The following is a 23,031-nucleotide window of genomic DNA, read 5'->3' on the forward strand; positions in this document are numbered from 1 at the left end:
AATATGAACCATACTGACGGTATCTAGGAACTCTGACGTTACATAAATTTTTTTTCCTAATGCTCACCGCAAAGAAGGAATATAGTTTTGGGAACATTATTTCAGTAATCTTTTACTCAGGGGTAAAAAGAGTTGTTCCAACATTCAGTGTCGTGATTAGAGTTGCAAAAGCTCCGGGTGACGTCAGAGTTCCTAGACTGAGTTCCTGATAGTATGGCCTATAAAGCCCACTTGGAATTCAAATGTTTGAACGCCTTTAACTCTTTTCACAAAAATCTGTTTTAAAAAATGAATGAAAGTATGTTTATGTATAGTTTTAGGTGTTCTACTTGGTGATGCCTTTTTCGATTTTTGGAGGTCCTTTCCCTTTACTACACGAGTCGCCAATACATAAGGAATGAGTCCCAATTTCTACAGTGAACACGTATTTTGCCTCATTCTTTCACGGATTCCTTCTCAAGCGTAATTAACATGCTTCAAGTATTGTATTTTCAAGGCATTTTCTTTTCGGATAGTATCCTACATGTAGGTCACTGGGTCTGACTTTTTCAAAGTGAAACCCATTACACGCTATCTAGAATGCCTGTCTAGTTTCCATTTCGCGTCTCCATACGTAATATGTTCATCTGTAATAGGCGTCTGCAAAAGGCGCTTGCAAAAGGCGTCTGCAAAAGGGTCAGTATTCTGGAGCGCGAAATGAGAACAGGTCTGATAAAGTTGTTATTTTTATTTTAAATAAACGTTCTAGTAACGACACAATATGCCCACTCGCTCAGTAACACCTCTGGGTTCTGCTTGGTTTTTTCCCTCCATAATGGTGGCCGTCGTCGTATAAGTGATATATTCTGGATATACGGCGTAAAACAACAATAAAATAAATAAATAAATAAATAATGATAAAGCCACAAAATGACAATTCAGTCGACCAGAAATTTATGACCTGTGATAAATGCGAAAACATCCAGCATTAGCTGCATAAACCTGACATGTAGCGTAACGTTGCCGTTCCGGCCGAGTCCAAAGTACATTGCATAAATCTTAGTTTTCCGTTTTCAATGAAGGCAAGTCTGAGTTTTTCTTCTGGGCTTCCGGCCAAGGACATAATGATGTCACTTCCGGTTGAGATTGTTCGGATCCTCTGAGGCGACAGAGGCACCCATTTGTCCACTTCACCCAAAATGCACACTTCTTTGCTCCTGAAATTGTAACAGTTACAAAAACAAACTTTAACAAATGCTTGCAGCGTTATGCATGTTGTTCAGTTTGATGCTTTAATCAACCTGATCAACTGTATTTTTTTCTGCAAACAAATGTGTTCAACTTGGATTTTGATCACGTTTATATTTTTAATATATTCATAAATATTATCATAATTCAGAGTAAAAAGTTGTGTTTGGATGTAAACAACAACTTTACGTTCAAATAAATCCTTAGACATGTATCACATCCTTATTTAGAATATTATTATGCAACGGCGATAAATACCAAAAGGTGGTCCCAAATACCCACCATACATAAATATCTTCAAATACCCTTTTCTCCAGAAAGTCGAAAAAAAATATTAAAGAGCCTATCTGCAAAGATTTGACGCTCTTTCATCTGATTTTGGCACCATTTTTATGATTTCTTCTGCTTTAAGTCAAATTTATCCATGCCGTAATCCCGATGTTGCAATGATATTGTTGGATATAAATAAATCGAAAACGCGGGAAACCCTCCATAGCCGTAATAAACTACTGCACTGTAATAATGATTGATGTAAACAAAAACTCCAATTCCCAAAGAATATTCGATTTGAAAAACAGAAGAATATTTTATAGAACAATATGACTGTTTCCAGAACCGAATCTTGTCAGGATGTCTTAATTAACATATTTTATACGAGAGGAATCGTAGATATACACTCAAAAAATAATCTGTTAAACTTAAAAGAAAGTCTGTTATCTGAGTGATACTAGAATGCATTCTGTTATAGCAGCAGATTACTCTGTTAAATATAAGACAAATATTCTATTAATTCAACATAACCATTCTATTGAGTTCAAGTCCAGCTCATGCTGGCTTCCTCTCCGGCCGTACGTGGGAAGGTATGTCAGCAACCTGCGGATGGTCGTGGGTTTCCGCCGAGCTCTGCTCGGTTTCCTCCCACCATAATGCTGTCCGCCGTCGTAAAAGTGAAATATTCTTGAGTACGGCGTAAAACACCAATCAAATAAATAAATAAATAACCATTCTATTAGACTAACAGGATATTGTGTTAAATATGACACAGTATTATGTTATAGCAGAATACATTCTAGCATCTCTCAAACAACAAACTTTTTTAGTGTAATAGAGATCAAGCCACAGGTGAATGTAATATTTTGTTAAGTATAAGAATGTGTGGCTTTATGGCGGTTTGCTATGTTACTTCTTTTTTTTTTGCATTATTTAACCATGTTACTACACCTTATTTCGCATTAGAACTTTCGCTAATGTTTAGCTGTCCTCCTGAAAGTGGTTTACGCATCGTGAAATTAAAACAGGATAAATGCCACTGTCCACTGGTTATGTAAATTCGTTTTTAACGGTGGTAATTTCCTAAAACAAGGACAAATCTAGAAGAATATTCCAGGTGCATAAGGAAAAACTTCAAAAAAGGTAATTTTTCCAGTTAATAATACCGTACCCAAGCTTTATGACCGGTGATGTGTAGTACAGACAGAAGTTTATGGTCGAACAGCCTTCTAGTGTGATGGAGTCGTTCATACCAAACGGTTTCGGTGTAAAATCCAGATAGGAGTAGACAATGTTCGGACCTTCAAACTGAAATGGATATTCGGTTTATGATGTTCATTAATAAATCATATATTAATGTAAATTTGTACCATATATCCCATGAAAGAACAGATTTATTACGACGAACGGATGACTCGAATCGAAAGTGTATTAGCAAATGCTGGCATTAAGTTATATTTTATATTAAGGATTTTAGCCAGATTCAGAAACAAATACAATTGTCCATGGTCAAAATATAACATTTAGTTCACATTTTATATAGATTTGTGCAATTATTTTGGGGCTAAGTACAAAATTGCAAAATGGGTTTTAAGTTTAATCGGGGCTTAAGTCTTCAAACAGTTGTGAACAACAGGGCCCCAAAGGAACCCATGAATTAATAATCATAATGACTAGATATGACGGAACATAAAAAACTACTGCAAAATCTGGAGACAAAGAACAGAGTCTTACATGTAAAAAAGCAAAGAAATGATATAAAGATAGGTCTGCTAAATATCGTCCAAAAAAGTGGAGTTAAACCCATGCTCCAATTAATTCATATGGAAGCTGTACGTATAGTTTGCTAACGGTTCGTAACGTGTATATATCATACTGAAAATATTCACATATGCCTTATTGGTGCAATTTTTTACAATTTACAGTTACTCTCTGTTTCAGAAAGCATTCAAAGTGTAACTGCACTTTTCCGTGAAAACTGAAACATACTTATGATGGTTGAGAGTGCCATCATAGTGGAGTGATGTGATGGGGGCAATAATGCTTTGGAGAGATCTGACAATGAAGCTATGGAGCGATATAAAAAGGCGATAGAGCGATGGGACGAGGTATGGTGTTAGGGAGAAATAGGGCAAACTGATTGGGCTTGTAGAACAGAATCTTAATATATGTAGCCATAGATTCCTCACGTAATTTTTTGCCTAAAATAAAATTGCATAAAACAGGAATGTTTAAAGACAGACTATTTTGAACAACTTGACAAGGAAGGAGTAATGTCATTTCCTTTGAACCCAGATATGCGCACCCTGATTAAAATGATCGTCCCCTTGTAAAATTCCTCAACGAAAAGTTACACGTGCAGGATAAAACCGCGACAACAAAATACATATGCGTGAAATAAAACAAAGTTATTCCCAGTTTTTAACAGCCTATTTAAATCTATATCGTTTAAAATGGTTTGTGATCACTGAGGGACTGCGGTGAATGCTCGTTGTCACGAGGCGTATGTGTAAAATAATTCCTGAAATTTTGCGGTTGATTATGTTATTAATATTAAAACACAGATTCATTTTAAAGATTTTTTGGACTGAGTTAGGTTATACAAGCTCTCTGGTTTTCCATACATTATACATGTAGTATATGGAACGCATGTGATACGTTGCTAAAAAGGTGCTCTTGACTATACATTGGAGACATTCGCCTCAGTGTACATTTGACACGTTTGTCTAGAAGTCCTCTTGACGAAGGATTGGAGGCATTAGTCTCAGGGAACATTTTACACGTTCGTCTAGAAATCCTCCTGACGACGCATGGGAGGCATTAGTCTCAGGGAACATTTTACACGTTCGTCTAGAAATCCTCCTGACGACGCATGGGAGGCATTAGTCTCAGGGAACATTTTACACGTTCTGGTACATGCACAGTTGTGGGACTACACGCCGAGAGTAATTCAAGTCTGGGCTGTGTAGCCTTTCGTTAATAACCGCTTTTACGGGCTAATTTGTAATGAAATTACCCATGACTTGCGTGTGGTGGACGCAGTGAATCTCATTTCAGAATACTTAGACTGTCTATGCGCCAAGGATGTGTACTTAGGTCACGGATGGCAAATCAAAACTCGTTTGGGACGGCAAAAATGCAAGAACTTACAAACTGACCAAATCCGGCAGCCTGAGGGGTCAAGGAGTATGGAGTTTTGAGATCAGCCGCTAAGATGATGCCGTAAAACTGACCGGAGATCTGAGTGTAGGTTGACCAAACTTCCCCATCAGGGCCACGGCCGTCTTGGAAAGATGCCTGTGAAATAATAGAATGTAAAAGCAGAGCATCGAAGAATGTGGGATAGTTTACGTACATGGTGAAAAAAATGTTAACTTAGTTAGGGTTTTATTCTAATTATTCGTGTACATGCTTAAATGCTTAATTCGTACGATAGCAACCCACACGAGCCACACAACAATGGTTTAACACAACTGGGTAGAGAAATGCAGTGATTTGTGTTACAATTTATCAGACAGACATCACTGCTGACCTACAAGTACTCAAAATGCTGCGTTGTGTTTATTTATTTAGTTATTTGATTTGATTTGTTTTTTACGCCGTACTCAAGAATATTTCACTTATACGACGGTGGCCGGCTTCATGGTGGGAGGAAATCTGGCAGAGCCCTGGTAGAAACCCACGATCATCCGCAGGTTGCTGGCAGACGTGCTGCATTGTGATCACATTGAATAAACAATTCCCTTATAACAACGCAAAAGTGAGCACGGCTCGGAAATGCTTAGACCACAGACAGAATCTTGGTTTACGCAGAAGTACAGTATTAAGACAACAACAGAGAGAGTAAAAACCGCAGTGAAGACAGTGTGACACTTGATAAATGGTCATAAATAAGCAGAGAAATCCGCCCAAGTTTATCAGGGATGTAACAAGTTTTGAACTGACTTGGATATTAAACAGTATTACCAAAACATTAGTTTTCTAATACATGTATATCTCGATTCTCTTAAATTTAAGGATTCAAACTGATCAGCATAATTGAAAGACGGTGCGATAGGGAACGGGGTTTCAGATGAATATAAAGAATCAATAACAAATTGATACTTTTGAATTGGATTTATGAAAATTAATGTAACATGGTCATGATAGTCAGAGGTTTAAATATAAATTTCTTGTATGATTCGACTGCAGCATTTAGTACGGAAGTTTGTCAGGTACTGGAAGAATGGCAGTGGTTAACACCGGGCAGTCCAGTTTTCAATGACCGACAGCCATTGAAAATGTAGAAAGTTCTTGGGTATGGCATTAACAATCAATAAAAATAATTAATAAATACCTCTGAATATATACAATATTTTTTTTTGTTCGGAGTGTCCTTTTCTGTCGCATAAAACAGGTTAAAACCTACCCTGTGCCATACGAAAGCGAGATGTTCTATTGTGGTTTCTCTGCCTGACCTTCCTGGTAAAGATCATGGTTAATCAGTTGTGAATATACTACGCCTGACAGGGTGTCTTGTCTGGTGTCTTCGAGTCAGCTTGCGATTTTTTCTTAACTATCTCATCTCTCCACAGTTATAATTAAGGTAACCATTTAGCTTATTTATCAGTGTTTGGATTCATTTATTTATTTCATTGGTGTTTTACGCCGTACTCAAGACTATTTCACTTATACGACGGCGGACCACGACCATCCGCAGATTGCTGGAAGACTTTCACTTTCTCCTGGGTCATCGCGAGGCTTTTTAGAACATTATGCAGCGGGATATATAACATTGAAAAATTAAATATTTTCGTGAACTTATCCCAAAACAAAACTCTTTTTTTTTCAAGAGCTTGAAATGTCTTAAAACATTTCACCAAAAACTTTCAATTACACATATGGTTTGGGGGTTTCTCGTTCCTTTGGTAACTGTGAAGGAATAAGTTTCTTGATGAAGGCGTGCAATGCAAGACTCATCCTTGAGGAAACTGTAAGAATGAATGAATGAATGCTCGTATTTAACAGTTATTCTGTTAACAGTATGACGACAAACAGTCGTCATATGACTGGTATGTGCACAAATATTGTGTCTTCTTGTTTTAGGACGAGTCCATACCGCCAAAGTGCTGCCACACCTGCGGTATCATGCAGAAAACACCAGACATGACAAACCACTGCTCACACCTCGCAGTGATGAGCGCCAAGCAACGAAACAACAAGTGCCATTTTTAGTTTTTGGTATGATCCGACTTTGAGGAGGACGCTCTAACCATTAGATCACCGAAGAGGTGAACAAACCTGTAAGAGTTGAGCGTCTATAGCCGTGGCTGGTTTGGAGGGCTTCAGTATCAGACCGTCAGCGTTACAACATCTGCAGAGACAAAACAGCAGCCGTTGAGGTATGCACACTATTAGGTATGACAAATATAACAGATGAAGTAAGAGCACCCGAACATAAAGTTATATTTTGGGCCATGGTAATTTAACCGAAAATGATGAAAACGCTCGTTGCTTAATCGTAAACGTCACAAAAATTCAGGTTGAAAAACGCATGCAGAAAGGTTAAAATTATGCAGCAAAATATGTTAGCAGATTATGTTTGCCATGAAAGCAGGTTGAAGAAATATTCAGTGGATATCATTTCCTGGAGTACTTTTCCGGCACTTTGCTCTCTTGAAAATCATGGGAGCAAATTGACGCTATCAAATGCTTCGCCGTTGTTATTATAACACGTTTCATTTATGCTTTTGAACATATTAATTTGTCTCTTAAGAGTCAAATATTTCCCCCGAACGTACTGTACATTATACTCAAATGTGCTGCTTTACGGTAAATAATTCGCACCATTCACTTCACGTTTATTTGGTAACAGCCACAGATGTATTTTCCCTCTCGTTTCTGTAGTCCCAAATATTATGTACAAACCATTCATTTGCTGAGATTAAAGTTCACCAGTGCGGACCACCAGTCCGTCCATTAAGTCAATGAATTTTATAGGTCATTGCCACAATACCTCATCAGCAGAGAGACGTTCGTTCCTCCAATCATGTCACTGGGCCCAACCGGGCCTGTGCTGAGCGTGGCTACCACAGCATTCAACCCAGGCTGTGTCTCCTGGCGCCCTGTTACATGTATAATTATGAACTCTCATGTACAGATATCAGAATGAATTAACAGTTTAATTCATGTCTACAACCAATATGTTAATTTTTAACAGGCCAAACGTGGAAAGGTCTGTCAGCAACCTGCGGATGGTCGTGGGTTTCCACCGGGCTCTGCCTGGTTTCCTCCCACCATAATGCTGGCCGCCGTCATATAAGTGAAATATTCTTGAGTACGGCGTAAAACACCAATGAAATAAATAAATAAATAAATTTTTAACAATATAGATATTATATCGTTGACAAGTTCCTAATGATCAAGAATTCAAATGGAAGCAAACTCTCTTGTAAATGGTAGTTGGATGAATTGCTTTTTGGGGGATGAGCGTCTAACATCATAAAGTGAAACATTCATTTTACATGACAGCAGTGAGGTAAAGCATGCATGGACATATACAAGCCCAGAGGAAACAACGATATTTTGCTAGGCCACGGTACCATCCCTCATGACACAAGGACGCAAGCAAACTTTAATCTGTTTTTTTAACTAGTCGCCTATATTCAATCACATTCATTATCAATATTGCCTTTTGTTAGTGACACGCAATACCACAAGCTCAATACAATGATGCGTTGGACTTGCATACCACTGTATGAAAAAATATCAGTTCAACAGTAAGAAAGAACTCATTGCCAGGAAGATATATCAGGTGTAATGAAAACGGTTATATAGATTGACTGACTGACTGACTGACTGACTGATTGACTGATTGATTGATTGATTGATTGGCTGACTGGCTGGTTGACTGATTGTTGTTTCACCCCATTCTCAATTTTTCGCTTACAATGGCGGTCAGTATTATGGGTGACGGTCACGCAGACTTCCTAAATACATACCAACTTAAGAGGTATACAGTTATACCTTACCATGATACGGGTTCCCCGGCTGGGTCTGCGTTGTCCAGAAGGTGTCCTTAAATGGGGCAAGACCGACAGCATCAGCGAACAAAGAGGAGATTCCGATCTTCCACTGATCCTCACCTGGTGAGTAATCATCACTTGCCCTGGCCTAGAAGGAACGGGTGGAATGATTTAGGGCTTTACCAAAATACATGCGTTTTAAGGTCAAATCACCAGAGGTACTTCGCATTACATGATATGATAAGACAGGTAAGTTATATACTCTTTTGGGTGAGAAGAAAGAAAATATTCGCCCAGCGCTTAATATGTCTTACGAAAGAATTTAACATATGCTTTTTTCACAAAGAGGGTGACTGCTGGCCACAACAACAGGGAACCGTGCCGTGTATCAAATTAGGAAAATCGAAACTACGTGAACCAAATGCCATTTGGGACCAGCGGAAGTTCTGACGTCACACGTGTTTCTGTATTTTTTCGGGCTTGTTCAATGTCTTGCGTTTCCCTCTGTGGTTAGTAATAGTTAGCTATTTGATTCTTCTCAAATCAAAGCAAAGACGAAATCTGGGTTTTACCCGTTGAAAATACTCTGTGAAAGCAACTGTATAGCTGTTCAAAAGGTACACACGTTCCAGGCACACATCAAATCTAACAAATTTGCACGGTAACGTTACTGTGTACCTACATCTTTATGTACGTACATTTTTAATAAGTACCAAATTGTGTACCGGTGATACACATCGTGTTTACATCACAATCTACACAAACACATGTGTACAAAATGGTGCACAATGGATTTTGAGACTGTTTCGTATGTAAGCTGAGTACTCCAATACTGTTCATTTCTACCATTCAGATAACGTTATCTGAGCAAACATGTGGATCAGTTGGTTAGAGCGCTAGTGCAGCGTAATGACCCAGAAGCCTCTCACCACTGCGTTCGCGGTGAGTTCAAGGCCAGCTCATGCTGGCTTCCTTTTCGGCCAAACGAAGGTCCTGCAGCAGCCTACAGACGGTCGTGGGTTTTCCCCGGGCTATGTCCGGTTTCCTCTCACCATAATGCTGGCCGCCATCGTATAAGTGAAATATTCTTGGGTACACCAATCGTAAATGCGTTGATACAACAATGCGTAAAACACCAATCAAATATATAAATAAATCTGAGCAAACATGTACAGTATTAGTCACACATTGAAAGAGAACAACAGTCTGTTCAGCTTGGACCCGATCCGCCATTACACAGGAACAGGTTCTGCACAGTATTGCTCAGGTTGACAACATCATTGAACTAATGTTTTATATGATCAGCTGACCTGAGTGACGGCGGGTATTTCTAGACTCTGCAGCACGTGACGAGCGTTTGACATGCAGTACTGTATCGGCATCCCATTGGTCTGAGCTCCTCGTCCCATTTGAATCAACCAATCGCGACCCAGAGAAATGTTGGACTGTAATGCCTGAGTGTGTTTGAATTGAACGTTGAGCCAGTCCTGTAAGGTAATGCGATCAGATGTTTTGGTGTATTAACAGACTGAGTTTTCTAACTCGTTCCACAAGAAGACAATCCTATAGCTATGATCCCTCTGACTATACATTTGCTTTCGTGGACTTAGCAATTTGCATCTGAGACCTTTCGAAATTGCAAAACAAGAAAGACATCAATGAATGTCGTTCTTCTGTATTGAGTGTTTTTGATTGATAAATTATGCACAATTATGTCACAAGGTTACATGTATAGGCGTGTAGAAATTTGTATTTTTTTTTCAGACTGAAATACCTGCTCGTAGAGAATCAGCCCCCATTTTGACGCACGCCTGAGCAAATAGTCCCAAAATCTCTGTAATTAAGACAGACATTATCAAATACTACAGCACAGAAAGATAAAACCAGAGCTGTAACGACAGTTTGATAATTAACAAATTATCACACGTAACCGATGAAATCCGGCCTTTTATTACAGTAAATTGGATTCACATATCACACAATTTGTTGAAATTAATAAAGCTTGTAGAATTTTTTATTTTTCTTCCTTATAATATTTTCAATAATTTATGCAAGTAAGAGTACACATATATCCAGCAATAATGAATAGGTTCTAGAAGAGATTCATTGTGACTCATTAGAAATGACGTCAGATTTAGCCGATAAAATCTCAGTCGGTCATCGGCAGTGCCCACATGACTTTATCCTTGACGATTGTCCCATTTGATGACATTTGTTATGCAGCAAACCTACCTCCTCAACAGGAAGTGCCGTTTCCAGTTCTACTATGAAATCAAATTGGCCGCCATTTTGTTTCGCATATTTTGTTTTGCTGGACCTGAATTAGGGACACAACATAAAGACTAGCGAGTTTCATAAATTTTTCTTAATGCAAACAATTTTTCAATAGCTATATCATAAAGACTGGTAGCATTATAATATAGAAAATACACTGAAATAAACATTATACAGTGTAATGACTAAAAATTCCAATGTAATAAAATAGCACACTAAACAAAATAAAAGGCAATAAACATAATGGTAGGTAATAAATCAGACAATGCAATAAACATTAGAGATATCATTGTAACAAATTGCAATAAACATTAGAGATATGATGGCAACAAAATGCAATAAACAAACACACTTTAAAATATAATGCCTACATTCTAACACGTCAAACAATTCAGAATTACCAAAATCCTTTTTTAATCAACTTTATGAACAGGTCTAAGCCAAAAAATGTCACAAGGACCTTGAAACTTAAATAAAATTAAAATTTCTAGTCTTTGAAGGAAGGTAAAATAGAGGTATCACTGCTTTTCTTTTTTCATATTTCTCGCGTAGATTACTACAGTATTAGTTTTTTTTTTCTATTTTTGCGTGCGTTTGTGCTCTTTCTTCATTTGTTTAATTCTAAATCCATCATACCCCAGCAAACAGTTTATTGTACATGTAACGTTGTTCACTAGAGCGCTCATAATCCCCATGCCTTGGCCAAGCCTGTCAATTATTCCCAAGCCACAAGTCTATAGATAATCCCCAAGTCTGTAGATAATCCCAAAGTCCGGGGGTTCTAAATAATCCCTAAGCCTGTAAATAATCCTCAAGCCTGTCAATTATTCCCAAGCCAAAAGTCTATAGATAATCCCCAAGCCTGTCAATTATTCCCAAGCCACAAGTCTATAGATAATCCCCAAGTATGTAGATAATCCCAAAGCCCGGAGGTTCTAAATAATTCATAAATAAATCAATTCATAATAATTCATAAGCCTGTAAATAATCCCCAAGCCTGTAAATAATCCCCAAGCCACAAGTCTGTTAATAATCCCCAAGCTCGATGCATGAAAATCTAGCTGAGCCTTCAAACTTGTTGATAATTCCAAGACTGTTAATAATCCTTAAATTTGTAAATAATAAAGGCTGTAAATAATCCCCAAAACTGTAACTAACCTCAAAGGTATAAATAACCCCCAAGCCTGTAAATAATCCCAACACTGTAAATAATCCCAACACTGTAAATAACCCCCAAGCCTGTAACTAATCCCAAGGCTGTAAATAATCCTCAAGCCTGTAAATAATTCCCAAGGCTGTAAATAATCCTCAAGCCTGTAAATAATACCCAAGCTTGTAACTAATCCCAAGGCTGGAAATAATCCTCAGGCCTGTAAATAATTCCCAAGGCTGTAAATAATCCTCAAGCCTGTAAATAATTCCCAAGCCTGTAACTAATCCCAAGGCTGGAAATAATCCCCAGGCCTGTAAATAACCCCAAGGCTGTAAGTAATACCATGGCTATAAATAAACTCAAGCCTGTAAATAGCCCCCAAGCCTGTAAATAGCCCCCAAGCCTGTAAATAATCCCCAAGAACCAAGCGTGTTATTCAGTCCCAAGCGTGTTAATAATTTCTACGCCACAGACTTGTTAATAAAGCACACGCCTGTAGGCCTATACAAGTTACGTACCAGTAACGATTATGAGCCGCTGCCGGCCAGCCGGTTTTATTGTACAAATACCTGTGGAGAAAAGATTGTTATAAATATAGGATAGACTGCTTCCAGCATTTGTACAAAGCAATGAAACATTTCTGTTAACTGTTATTAAAGTGATATGCCCTTTTGTAGGTCTTTGTAGGATAGTTGTTCTTGAAGTACTTGTTCTCAAGTAGAATACTTGTTCTTGAAAACTAGGGACTATTTTTCAGAGGAACTGTTAAGCGTATATGAAAATGTGCGCAATTATTTGTGCTTTTCTACTTTTTGCTTTTGTACAGTTACTTGAAATTACACTACTAACGCAACCGGGAGATGGATTTTACTGGATAAACGTTTAACACTTACTGAAGTCCATGTGGGAAGACATCAGTCATGGGTTCCCAAAGGATGACACCCCCAATGATGCCCTTAGGGTACCACCAGGAATCGTACTGTATATACCTGTGCAGGGGGAACAGGAAGCGTTAGGCGGAAGAGTAGTCATATCTTCCATGTAAGCGGTGACAACGGCAATGGCGCTAATGACGATGTGGATGACAACGATAATGATGATGAATACAACGATGAAAAGCATTGTGACAACGCCAGCTGATGCTGATGAGGACAATTTTATAATAACAACGATAGTGCTCCGAACGGGAATGAGAAAGAACGTTTTGGGCTAATGACTATATTGGTAACAATAATGCTGATGGTGGCGAAGGTAATTGCACTGCTAATGGATTTCTATGTAGATGTTCTGTTTGTTAGAAATTCCAGCATGCTAAAGTTTTCAAATTTCACCCACATGTAAAACCATATAACCCAAAATTTGCCTGCATGAACCCTTATAAGATTAAAGGAACAAAAAAAATGATGCAAATATCAGATGAAAGAGTGTGAGAAGTTATTTGCAAATATTGTCTTCAATTTTTTTCTCTTTCACGTGAAAAGGGTATTTGTGTCGTGGGTAATTGGGACCACCTCTTGGAATATATGATCTTTGATCTGAATAGGGATGTGATGCATGTCTAATAAATTTATTTCAATGTAAATTTGTTGTTCAGATGAAAAGACATGTATGTAATCTTAATTATGACAATATTTATGCATATATTCAAAATATAAATGTAATTAAAATACAGGTTGAAGACATTTGTTATCTGCTAAAACCAGATTATAACACAAATATATTTATTAAACATGCGTTTTAATCCTCATTTACAACATTATAATGCAAAAATAATTCACTTATCTTTTTCTCATTAAATAAAAATAGAAAAAAATATTTAAGACCATATACGTATGTAACTGACTTTTCACCCATAACAAAAGCTGTCAACAAAACGCGCTGTATACTCTGTGATATTATTACAGATGTAATGTGTATGAAAGTCTAATACGGTCTGTTTCAAACCGGTCTGTTTTGTCTACGCTATTAACACAGTACCTGAATGGTACGTTGAGAGAATCTGTGTACTGTTTCACATCCAGCATGGTTTGTTCATAGTTCTTCTTACTCTCTGTGTTGTAATAGTAAAAAGCACCTAGAAACCAAAAGATAAATAGGACATGCAAAAAAAAATGATTTCTTTAACCATTATGAGTGAGCATATACTTTAAAATCTGAACGAAGATCACGTTATACATTAGAGTTACCTCCCTTTAGTACGAATTTGTGTAATAGGGCCCGGTTGTTCAAAAGTCTTCAATTCTGTAAAAAAGCCTAAAGAAAATTTTGTAATTCTATATTACATATGAACTAAAACTGCTGCTGTTATACTATGACTTTTGAGAACTACACTGGCCGCTGAATTTGGCTAAAAAAATAAATATGAAATGTGACTTGATACCAGTATTAGCTAATACACTTTCGAACAACTGGGCCGTGTTATCGCCCAAATCCAAACATCAAACTTTTGCATCAGTAGCAGTACACAGGTAACGCGGTTTGCTTAAAATACACATTTTTACAAAACTTAGCTTACAGGAAACATAACGACTAATTGGACTAGAATACGTCTGTTACAGAAGCTGCCATATGAAAGTCGATCATGGTAGAATTTGTATTCATACTATATGACAGCGCCAACTTCCAAAACAAATGTGGGCAAAAGCACCAAAATTAGCAAAAATATGTAACAGGTAGGTAAACCGTTTAGCTTGGCCTGGCATCCAGTCGACAACCTGGCATTTGCAAGTCTTAACCTATAAAATACAAAAGCACGCAAGCATGTCTTTGTTTACTGCCATATCTTGTCCGTGCGTATGTCGAATCAATTAGCATTGCAATCAACAATTTCAAGAGCTGAAATCGGTAAGCTACTCAGTACTAGCTTACTTTATCATACTGAACCAATGTTTATTGCTGTTGTTGTGTTGTCAATTTCCAAATACTTCCATTGCCAACAATGGTTATAACGATATACTGGGAGATCTACGGGGCAGATGAGTGTTTCAGAACCTCTGGACGGCAAAGTAGATATAATGTCTCTACACGATAACCTTACACCTACCATTGTCAGTCCAATAGCCCAGGTAGTTGATGGTGAAGTCAGATCGCTTGTAGCTAGAGGACTTCCCGTATTTCGTCCTTAGAATGTCTCCCCAGCCCTGAAAAGCCTGAAATTATATCATTGACCCGGGAAGCATACTTACTGGAATGCGTGAATGATGCGTGAAAATTAACCAGAGTGTTTGAGTGCTTGGGGTTTAACGTCGTACTCAACAATTTGTCAGTTATATAACAACAGAGGAATCCTTAGGGTGTATGTGATATGCCTCCTTGTTGCAGGACGGATTTCCACAGCTCTTCACTGAACCTACTTCACTGAAACGACTTAGCGAAGGCAAGTAAGCCGCCACGCCCGAGCCATTATACTGATACGGGTCAACCAGTCATTGCACTATCCCCGTCATGCTGAACGCCAAGCCAGGAAGTTACAACTTCCTCTTTTGAAGTCCTAGGTGTGACTCAACCCAGGATTGATCTTGGATCTTCCACTCCGGAAGAGGACAAAATTAACCAGAAAATTAAAGCATTTGAATCACACCACCTGGTAACCTTTTCGTGTGTGCCGATGTGACTTATTTGTTTAAGCAATCAAACTTGTACGCCACATTCAAGAATACTGCACCATAGATGTTTAGACTGCATTGCAACTATATAGGGGTGAAAAGCAAAAACAGTAAAGTATAGGAATTTTTCTTGGAGAATTGCCATCATAATAAAAATATGATCGAGTGAACATATCTGTGTTTATATGATGTCAACTTGGATTATTCTAAACTGTTCAGAAGTATTTTACGAAATCACATTTTTTTGAAAGCTAAGAAAGCACTGGAGCTTTACATTCATAATAAGAGTTCCTTACTATCAACACCACATGCCTAATGGCCTAGAAGTAGCATGCACGGGCATGAGGCCATGAGTTCAATTCCTAACACTGGCTATACATTTGTGTTAATGTTTAAAGTAAACATAAGGTACCGCTATATACACATAGAAAAAGGGATATTGGACACGGTTATCACAGAAAAATATGTAAAAAAAAGTCTATAAAGTTTTGAAAGCCAAGAAGATGATGTACAGCATTGGGGATATGGCACTGATGGACAATTCACTCCGAGCGAAAGCCCTTATGAACTTGGCAAATCACTGGCGCTGAAAGCGTCAAGTGATAATTGGATGTCACGTCAATAAACTTATTAGATCTCGAATGTCAGTGTGGTTTTTTTATAGTTTATTTATTTATTTATTTGATTGGTGTTTTACGCCGTACTCAAGAATATTTCACTTATACGACGGCGGCCAGCATTATGGTGGGTGGAAACCGGGCACAGCCCGGTGGAAACCCACGACCATCCGCAGGTTGCTGCCAGACCTTCCCACGTACGGCAGGAGAGGAAGCCAGCATGAGCTGGACTTGAACTCACAGCGACTGCATTGGTGATAGACTCCTGGGTCATTATGCTGGGCTAGCGCGCTAACCAACTGAGGCCCCAACTGAAGCCACGGAGGCCCCGGTTTTTTTTATTGTGGATAGACAGATATCGATGCACAAAATCGAATTTTACGGTTAGTTTACGTGTTAAACTCATTCATTTTGGACCACACATTTATGAACAGGAAACTGAGAGAGACTGAATGTAGGCTTAAATTTAGTGCTGGTTATTGCAGTAATTAGACTGGCAGGAAAATCGCTTCGGGAGAGTCATTGCTTAAAGAAAAATATTGTGGTGTTGCATTAGCTTTCCTTAGCAAAGTATCTTCCCGAAATCTGCATGAAAGAGTCTCTTATAAATCACAAGGTATTACTATATTCGGTAAATCCCCTGATGTCGGTATAAGCAGCTATGCCAAATGCAGTTCGAAGACGAGGATGAGCAGGACTGCTAAAACACGACACCTGTGTATAGGAAGATCGTCCAGGCCGAACGTCAGCCTAAAAGAAACATGGGCACTTTAAAACGGGACTGATACTCTTCGGTTGGGTATCAGGCGTTTCTGTTTGTATCTTCTCATTGGCATAATTTTCAATACCGACGGTAAGGGAGAGCTCCTAGGTTTTGTGACGTCACTCTGGACAGCTATTACATAGCAAATTGGCGTCACCAAATGAGTCGCTAGGTAGAGACAATCATTTGCTATTTATTTTGTTGATAAGAGGTGTAGAATTTTTTTTTAATATTTTTAGAACATTTCAGGAATACTACTTTATTAATTAATTCAGCGGTAGTAGATGACTTTATGTTAACTTTAACATGAGTTACGTATAAAATTATTAAACAACTTCTTTTTGCTCATATTTTGCCAAGCTATATATTACTTAATAGCCGCCGTCGTATAAGCGAAATATTCTTAGAGTACGGCGTAAAACATCCATAAAATAAATACATAAATAAATAAATAAATATTACTTAAGTTTCAGTATATATATTTGGATGGATGGTGGTCTATATATATTTACAATGAAGCCTCATTGCAGTCAAAATACATATGTTATGTTCACGCTGTCAATCCAGATGGACTTGCCCCCGTTTTGGGTGTCAGCATATCTTGAAATTACATCGGGGACAAGCAGGGACATGTGATTATCAGTTCACTTTTCAATAGCTGCCTCAGTAACTTCAATAAAGGCAGAGTCAGATAATTAAGACAAACCCAACTTCTTATACATCGCACGAGAAGAGACATTAGCCCATGTATGCTTTTTAAAACCGAACCAGCAGGTTAGTAACGAATATTTTAGCTCGCCTATTTCATTGACTATATATAAAGAGCAGGTTGATAACCGGCTGAGCGACAGGGATCCGGTTTCCTTTCTAGTTGCATGGGGTCCGTATGGTTCCATATAATACAACTAGGTAGGCCACGGAGGCTCTTACTACTTAATTCCTTGGAAGTTTGTGTTAAACGTTGTTTTCAAATTCGTCTTGTGATTATTGGTCCATGAGGATCCATTATGGTTGACGGCAGGTACATGAATGTCTGTTTTGACGCATAGATTTTAGTAACATTTAGGTAATCAATCAAACATTATTTACATTGCTAACCTTGTTAATCCCAGCATTACCGTAGTAAACAATAGTTTCCATGGTGAATCCTGCAGGAACCCGGTCTACATCTCCCATTATACCCCAGTAAACTGAACCACCTAAAACACCATCGTGCCAGTTTGAGGCCGCCATAAATTGCGAAAACGGACTTATTATGACAACATTTCCATGTTTGTCGTAAATCGCAATGGGGCCGCCCTCAAGGCCGTCTTCAATGTTCACTGTGGTGTTATGCCAGCTGAAATCGATAAAACTTGAATAAGGACAAACGATCTGTAACGGTATAGAAAGCAACATTGTTCGATCGCTCTTTACTCCCTTCTGTCACGGTTGCTGTTCGATAACTTTTCAATTCTTTATTTTCACTTTAACCCACCTCTCGACATTTTCTCGCAGGCTATTTAAGACTCGCTGATATACCCCAATAAACGTCCACATGTGCAATATAAGTTAGGCGATGTTCTCGGTTAAATTGTAACGCTCAGCAAGAGGTTGTCCTTGTGAATGTAAAGAAAAAATAAATAATTCCCAATCACCTGGGGGCCATAAAAGTATCTAAAAATATCCAACAGCATGGCGTACATGTACACAAACACAAACATCATAAGGCCATTGTTGTTCAAAAAATCGGGATCTACAGAATGAATTAACCAACCAGCTTAGTCGATGAAAAATGAGTAAACTTATAATTACAGCCCGATGACTTTATCCGTGTCCGCTACCATCATCCCTCCGTAAGACAGATAGCCAAGATCGCCCTTCTGCCCTTCCACATTAAAGCCTGGAAATCCCCCAATAACGGCATTCTCCGATGAGGCACTTGTGTTTCTACCCTCGTACAAGTAAGTCTGAAATAGCGAGAATCAAAGATTAAACGTTAGGAAAATGTGTTTCGACCTATGTATGCTAGTATTTAAATCCAGGTTTTCTCTCACCATAATGCTCGCCGCTGTCGTGTAAGTGAAACATTCTCGAGTACGGCGTGAAACATCTATTAAATACATCAATAAAGAAGTTCAAATCTACGAAATACCGGCAAAACACGCGTTATTTCCATAGTAATGCATTTTATTTGGTTAATAATGAGTTCTTGGCATACGGACTAATTAAATATCTTGCTAGCGCCCTGCACCCCCAAATCTTGTCAGACCCAGGATTCAAACTGAGTTCTTGGCATATGGACTAATAAAATATCGTGCTAGCGCCCTGCACGCCCAAATCTTGTCAGACCCAGGATTCAAACTGAGTTCTTGGCATATGGACTAATTAAATATCGTACTAGCGCCCTACACGCCCAAATTTTGTCAGACCCCGGAGTACTGAGATGAACAAACCAGTCTTGTCCAATTCCGGTATTATCGTGCAAATACGTGTACTATAATCTATTTCTTTTAGAGAGTCGCCTATATACAGCTAGCTGTAAAATCAGTCATTCTCGCTTCTATAATGACACGTAACAACACAAGCTCTACACATTAATATGTTGGAAGTTTACATTCTTGCAAAGTAAATCAAATAAGAACAATTCATAATGCTAATCTGCATAAGCTCAGTTTCGATGCCAAGAACTCATTTCCTCGGGTGACGTCATAATTATTGAAAAACCAGTGGCATGCTGGGTAATGAGCGTGAATAGTAATTTGTTTTACAATAAGTAACCAACATGCGGTTAGAACAAACTCCACGCAGTAACATAGCCTTTACTTCACCCTCAGCGAATAGACTAGATTATTTTACAACAAATTTTCCTAGTAACCAACTTTAAAATCATACTGCAGTGAGATCATAAACTACAAAGAATAAAATAAAATTTATTTATTAAGGTTATACTATACCAAAAGGTGTAAACAATTTCAAATATGGCAGTGCCAGAAACAGGGTTTACAGTAAAATCGAAAGCAGTTTAGGTGAGTGGTGTCGCCCTCAGTCAACACCATCCGCCCAATATCCATCACGCCACTGGTTTTTAAATAATTATAACGTCACCCGAGGCATGGGTTCTTGCCGTCGGAATTATGGTTATAAAGTCTGTTGTTTAAGTGATGCTGTTATTTCAGCAGATTGTTCTCTTTTTAATATAGCATACCTATTCTATTCATTTGGCATACAGATTGTGCTAGACTAAAAGAATATAATGTTGAATATGACGCATGTTCTCATTACAGAATACATTCTAGCTCATCTCAGGCAACAAACTTTCTGTTAAAATTAAGATATCGTTTTTTTTAGTGTATTACACTTCCAGGGTATCATGATGAATGTGGCACAATGCTATTTTGTAACAGAATACATTCTAGCATCGATCATACAACTGACTTTCTGTCAGAACTAACAGATTATTTTTTTAGTATAACATTCAACACTAATGTATACTTAGGGAATGACGAGTTGCCATTACCTGAGAGAAGATGACACAAGGTCTATATGGGTCCGTATATTGCTTAATTCCTGCCATAATTTGTGTACTTCCTGCCACGTAATGGAAGTTACTGGCCTTCCACTTTCCAAGGTTGTCTGTCCCTATTACGTCCATCGTATTTATCAGAATAAGAGAACCGTCCGCTCTGGTAAATACTTCTCCATCCGAGTTGAAGAACGTTGGAGCGCTGTTCAGCCATGTTGTATTCCCCAGCTGTATGCTATAGCTACCATCAGTGTTTACTCTTATGTAGAAGGAATCGTTACCAACCGAGCCCAGAGCTGTCAAAATAAATCAGGACATTAAGCGAGATTGATGACAGAGGCAAATTAATGGCTTTCGAAAAATAAGAAACTCTCACCTGTGCCATTCATAGTGTCAAAATGATTTTAAATTTTGATAAGAAGTGATAAGGCGAAGCGCATTACAAAATTTACGAATTTTATTATTGATTTTTAAAGGTGGCACGTGTACTGCCAAGGCTGCTATTTTGTGAAATTTAATTTTTGGGACTATTCTAAAATAATAGCCAAAATTCAGTTTTATGCTGCTTGAGTTTTGGCCCAAATTTTCGGTATAGTCTCTTTAACGATACCTTAAGAATTAACAGGCTAAACATTTCTTTCCGTCAACTTTGAAAACTTTTGACTGTTTCTCTGTGCATAAATTCGTCCGAATTTCTTTCTTCATACGCTTGCTTAATTCTTAGGAGGTTTGTGTTCAACGTTGTTTTGTTAATTGGCCTTGCGACCCGAAACGTAGGAGGACCGCTGCTGTGCGAAAGTGTGTGTAGGCGGCAAGTTTTTAGTAATTACTTCCAGGTTCCTAATTAATGATGCCTGGTCAGATATCTGAAGTAGCACCACCACTGGCTGGCCTGATAGGAGCTTTGTTTCAACTCGCGATCTTATACCCCGTTCACACGGTGAAAATTTAAACCGGATCAAATCGGAACTGGTTTAAATCGAAGCCAGTCGTAAAAATGTGTTTGTTCACACGACCATGTGGTCAAGCAAGTTTTAATCCAGTTCACTTAAACCGTCACATTTAAGTCGCTTTAGTAATTGCAACCTCACCCTGACTTTCACGTATCCGGGACATTTAATCAGTTACCGTTCACACGGCACACATAAAGCGGCTCAAGACCTGAAACTGAGACCTGAAAGCCACGTCGCTGGCAAGAACAAATAAACCGGATTAAATGCCCCCGCTTTGCGTTCACACGAGCGACTTCAAACTGGCTCATAGCCACTTTCACATTTAAACCAGCTTAACTTTGCCCTTGTCAACGGGGTATAAGTGATGTGAAATAAGACAGTCTACAGACCGCATGACCGCTGAGAGATCACCTATCACAAGACACTGCCATAGGTCGCTTCTCTCGTTTTACTCCCCATGCTCTTCATATTATCTGTCTCGCCACGATATGGCTGAAATATTGCCGACGTGGCGTTAAACCATAATCATTCATTCATATTATTTGTCGTATGGAGCATGCATACTGCCAGTTGCAGCCTGATACAACCACAGGTACAGGCGACCCCAGTCCCGGTTGTTCAAAGCCGTACTAAAAGCCTAAGCCTGGTATTAACGTCAGTATACTAAGGGTCAAAGTTTTATTTGTCATGTATCATGATGACAGCAGTACAAGTGATTTGAATCTGGTTTAACTTTGTTTAAATCTTGCCGTAAACTTAACCACATAATTTCATCACATTAAAATTGTAACACTAATCAAGGATCTCGGTTAAACGACCGGCCCCGATAGCACAGTTGATAGAGCGTCCGCTTCATGGGGTGGTAGATCCAGGGTCAATCCTGGGTCGGGTCACACCAAAGACCATAAAAGAAAGTGCTCGTTCAGCATTGAGGGGATAGTACAACGACTGGTTGACCCGTATCAGAATAATGACTTGGGTTGGGCCGTTTGCTTGCCTTTGGTAAGTCGTCTCAGTGAAGCAGGACCAGATAAAAGATCAGTGGAAACCTGTCCTGCAGCAAGGAGGCACATTACACGTACATGCACTGTAAGGGCTCCTTCGCATGACTGATGAGTTGTTCAACACCGGTACGATGTTAAACCCCAAGCACTCCCGCGCTCGCTCTTAGATAAACGGACCTGGAATGGCATGGATGGCGAGAATTCCCAGGTATGTTTTATCGGTCAGTCGAATGTAAGGCATTGCTACGTACTCACCTGCTTTTAGCTGCAAAGACAGGAGACAAATTCCAACTATCGAGAGCGCCATATTGATTAGCTCTCGACACTCTCGATGCAGATATACTCCGAGAACAGACCCTGCAGTCAGCAGGGGCCATGTTGAGCAAAGGGCGTCAGAGGATCCCTCTGTTTTAAGCTGAGCTTTTATAAAGATCAAAAAATATAAAATCCAGCTTATTGTTATTATATTACTCCATTTAAGTATGCGTGTTATGAAGTCCAATAACTGTTGTGTTTTGGGTAGTTTTCGACCATATATCTGTAATACCCTAACTGTTTTGTTTTTCTTCGTTTTCTTTTTCGCTACACTCAGCAACTCGTTCGTCGTATTAAAGTATAAAAATCCTTCAGGACAATGTAGACAACGAATTAAATAA

At 38.6% G+C, this 23,031-nt stretch overlaps 1 protein-coding gene across 1 annotated transcript; it reads right to left on the reverse strand.

Annotated features, from left to right (window-relative positions):
• Positions 1–943: 943 nt before the first annotated feature.
• On the reverse strand, positions 944–22,682 carry LOC135480876 (uncharacterized). The gene is made up of 17 exons (XM_064760805.1): positions 22,631–22,682; positions 20,413–20,714; positions 18,708–18,862; positions 18,012–18,252; positions 14,972–15,077; positions 13,906–14,002; positions 12,822–12,917; positions 12,447–12,497; positions 10,734–10,818; positions 10,276–10,335; positions 9,812–9,988; positions 8,508–8,649; positions 7,493–7,601; positions 6,778–6,850; positions 4,648–4,794; positions 2,669–2,805; positions 944–1,196 (listed from the first exon to the last, which is right to left on the reverse strand). The coding sequence occupies exons 1-17, from the start codon at positions 22,680–22,682 to the stop codon at positions 968–970; spliced, it is 2,259 nt and encodes a 752-aa protein (XP_064616875.1). The 3' UTR covers positions 944–967.
• Positions 22,683–23,031: the final 349 nt, after the last annotated feature.

This window comes from Liolophura sinensis, chromosome 13, assembly GCF_032854445.1.
Source record: "Liolophura sinensis isolate JHLJ2023 chromosome 13, CUHK_Ljap_v2, whole genome shotgun sequence".
NCBI lineage: Eukaryota > Metazoa > Mollusca > Polyplacophora > Chitonida > Chitonidae > Liolophura > Liolophura sinensis.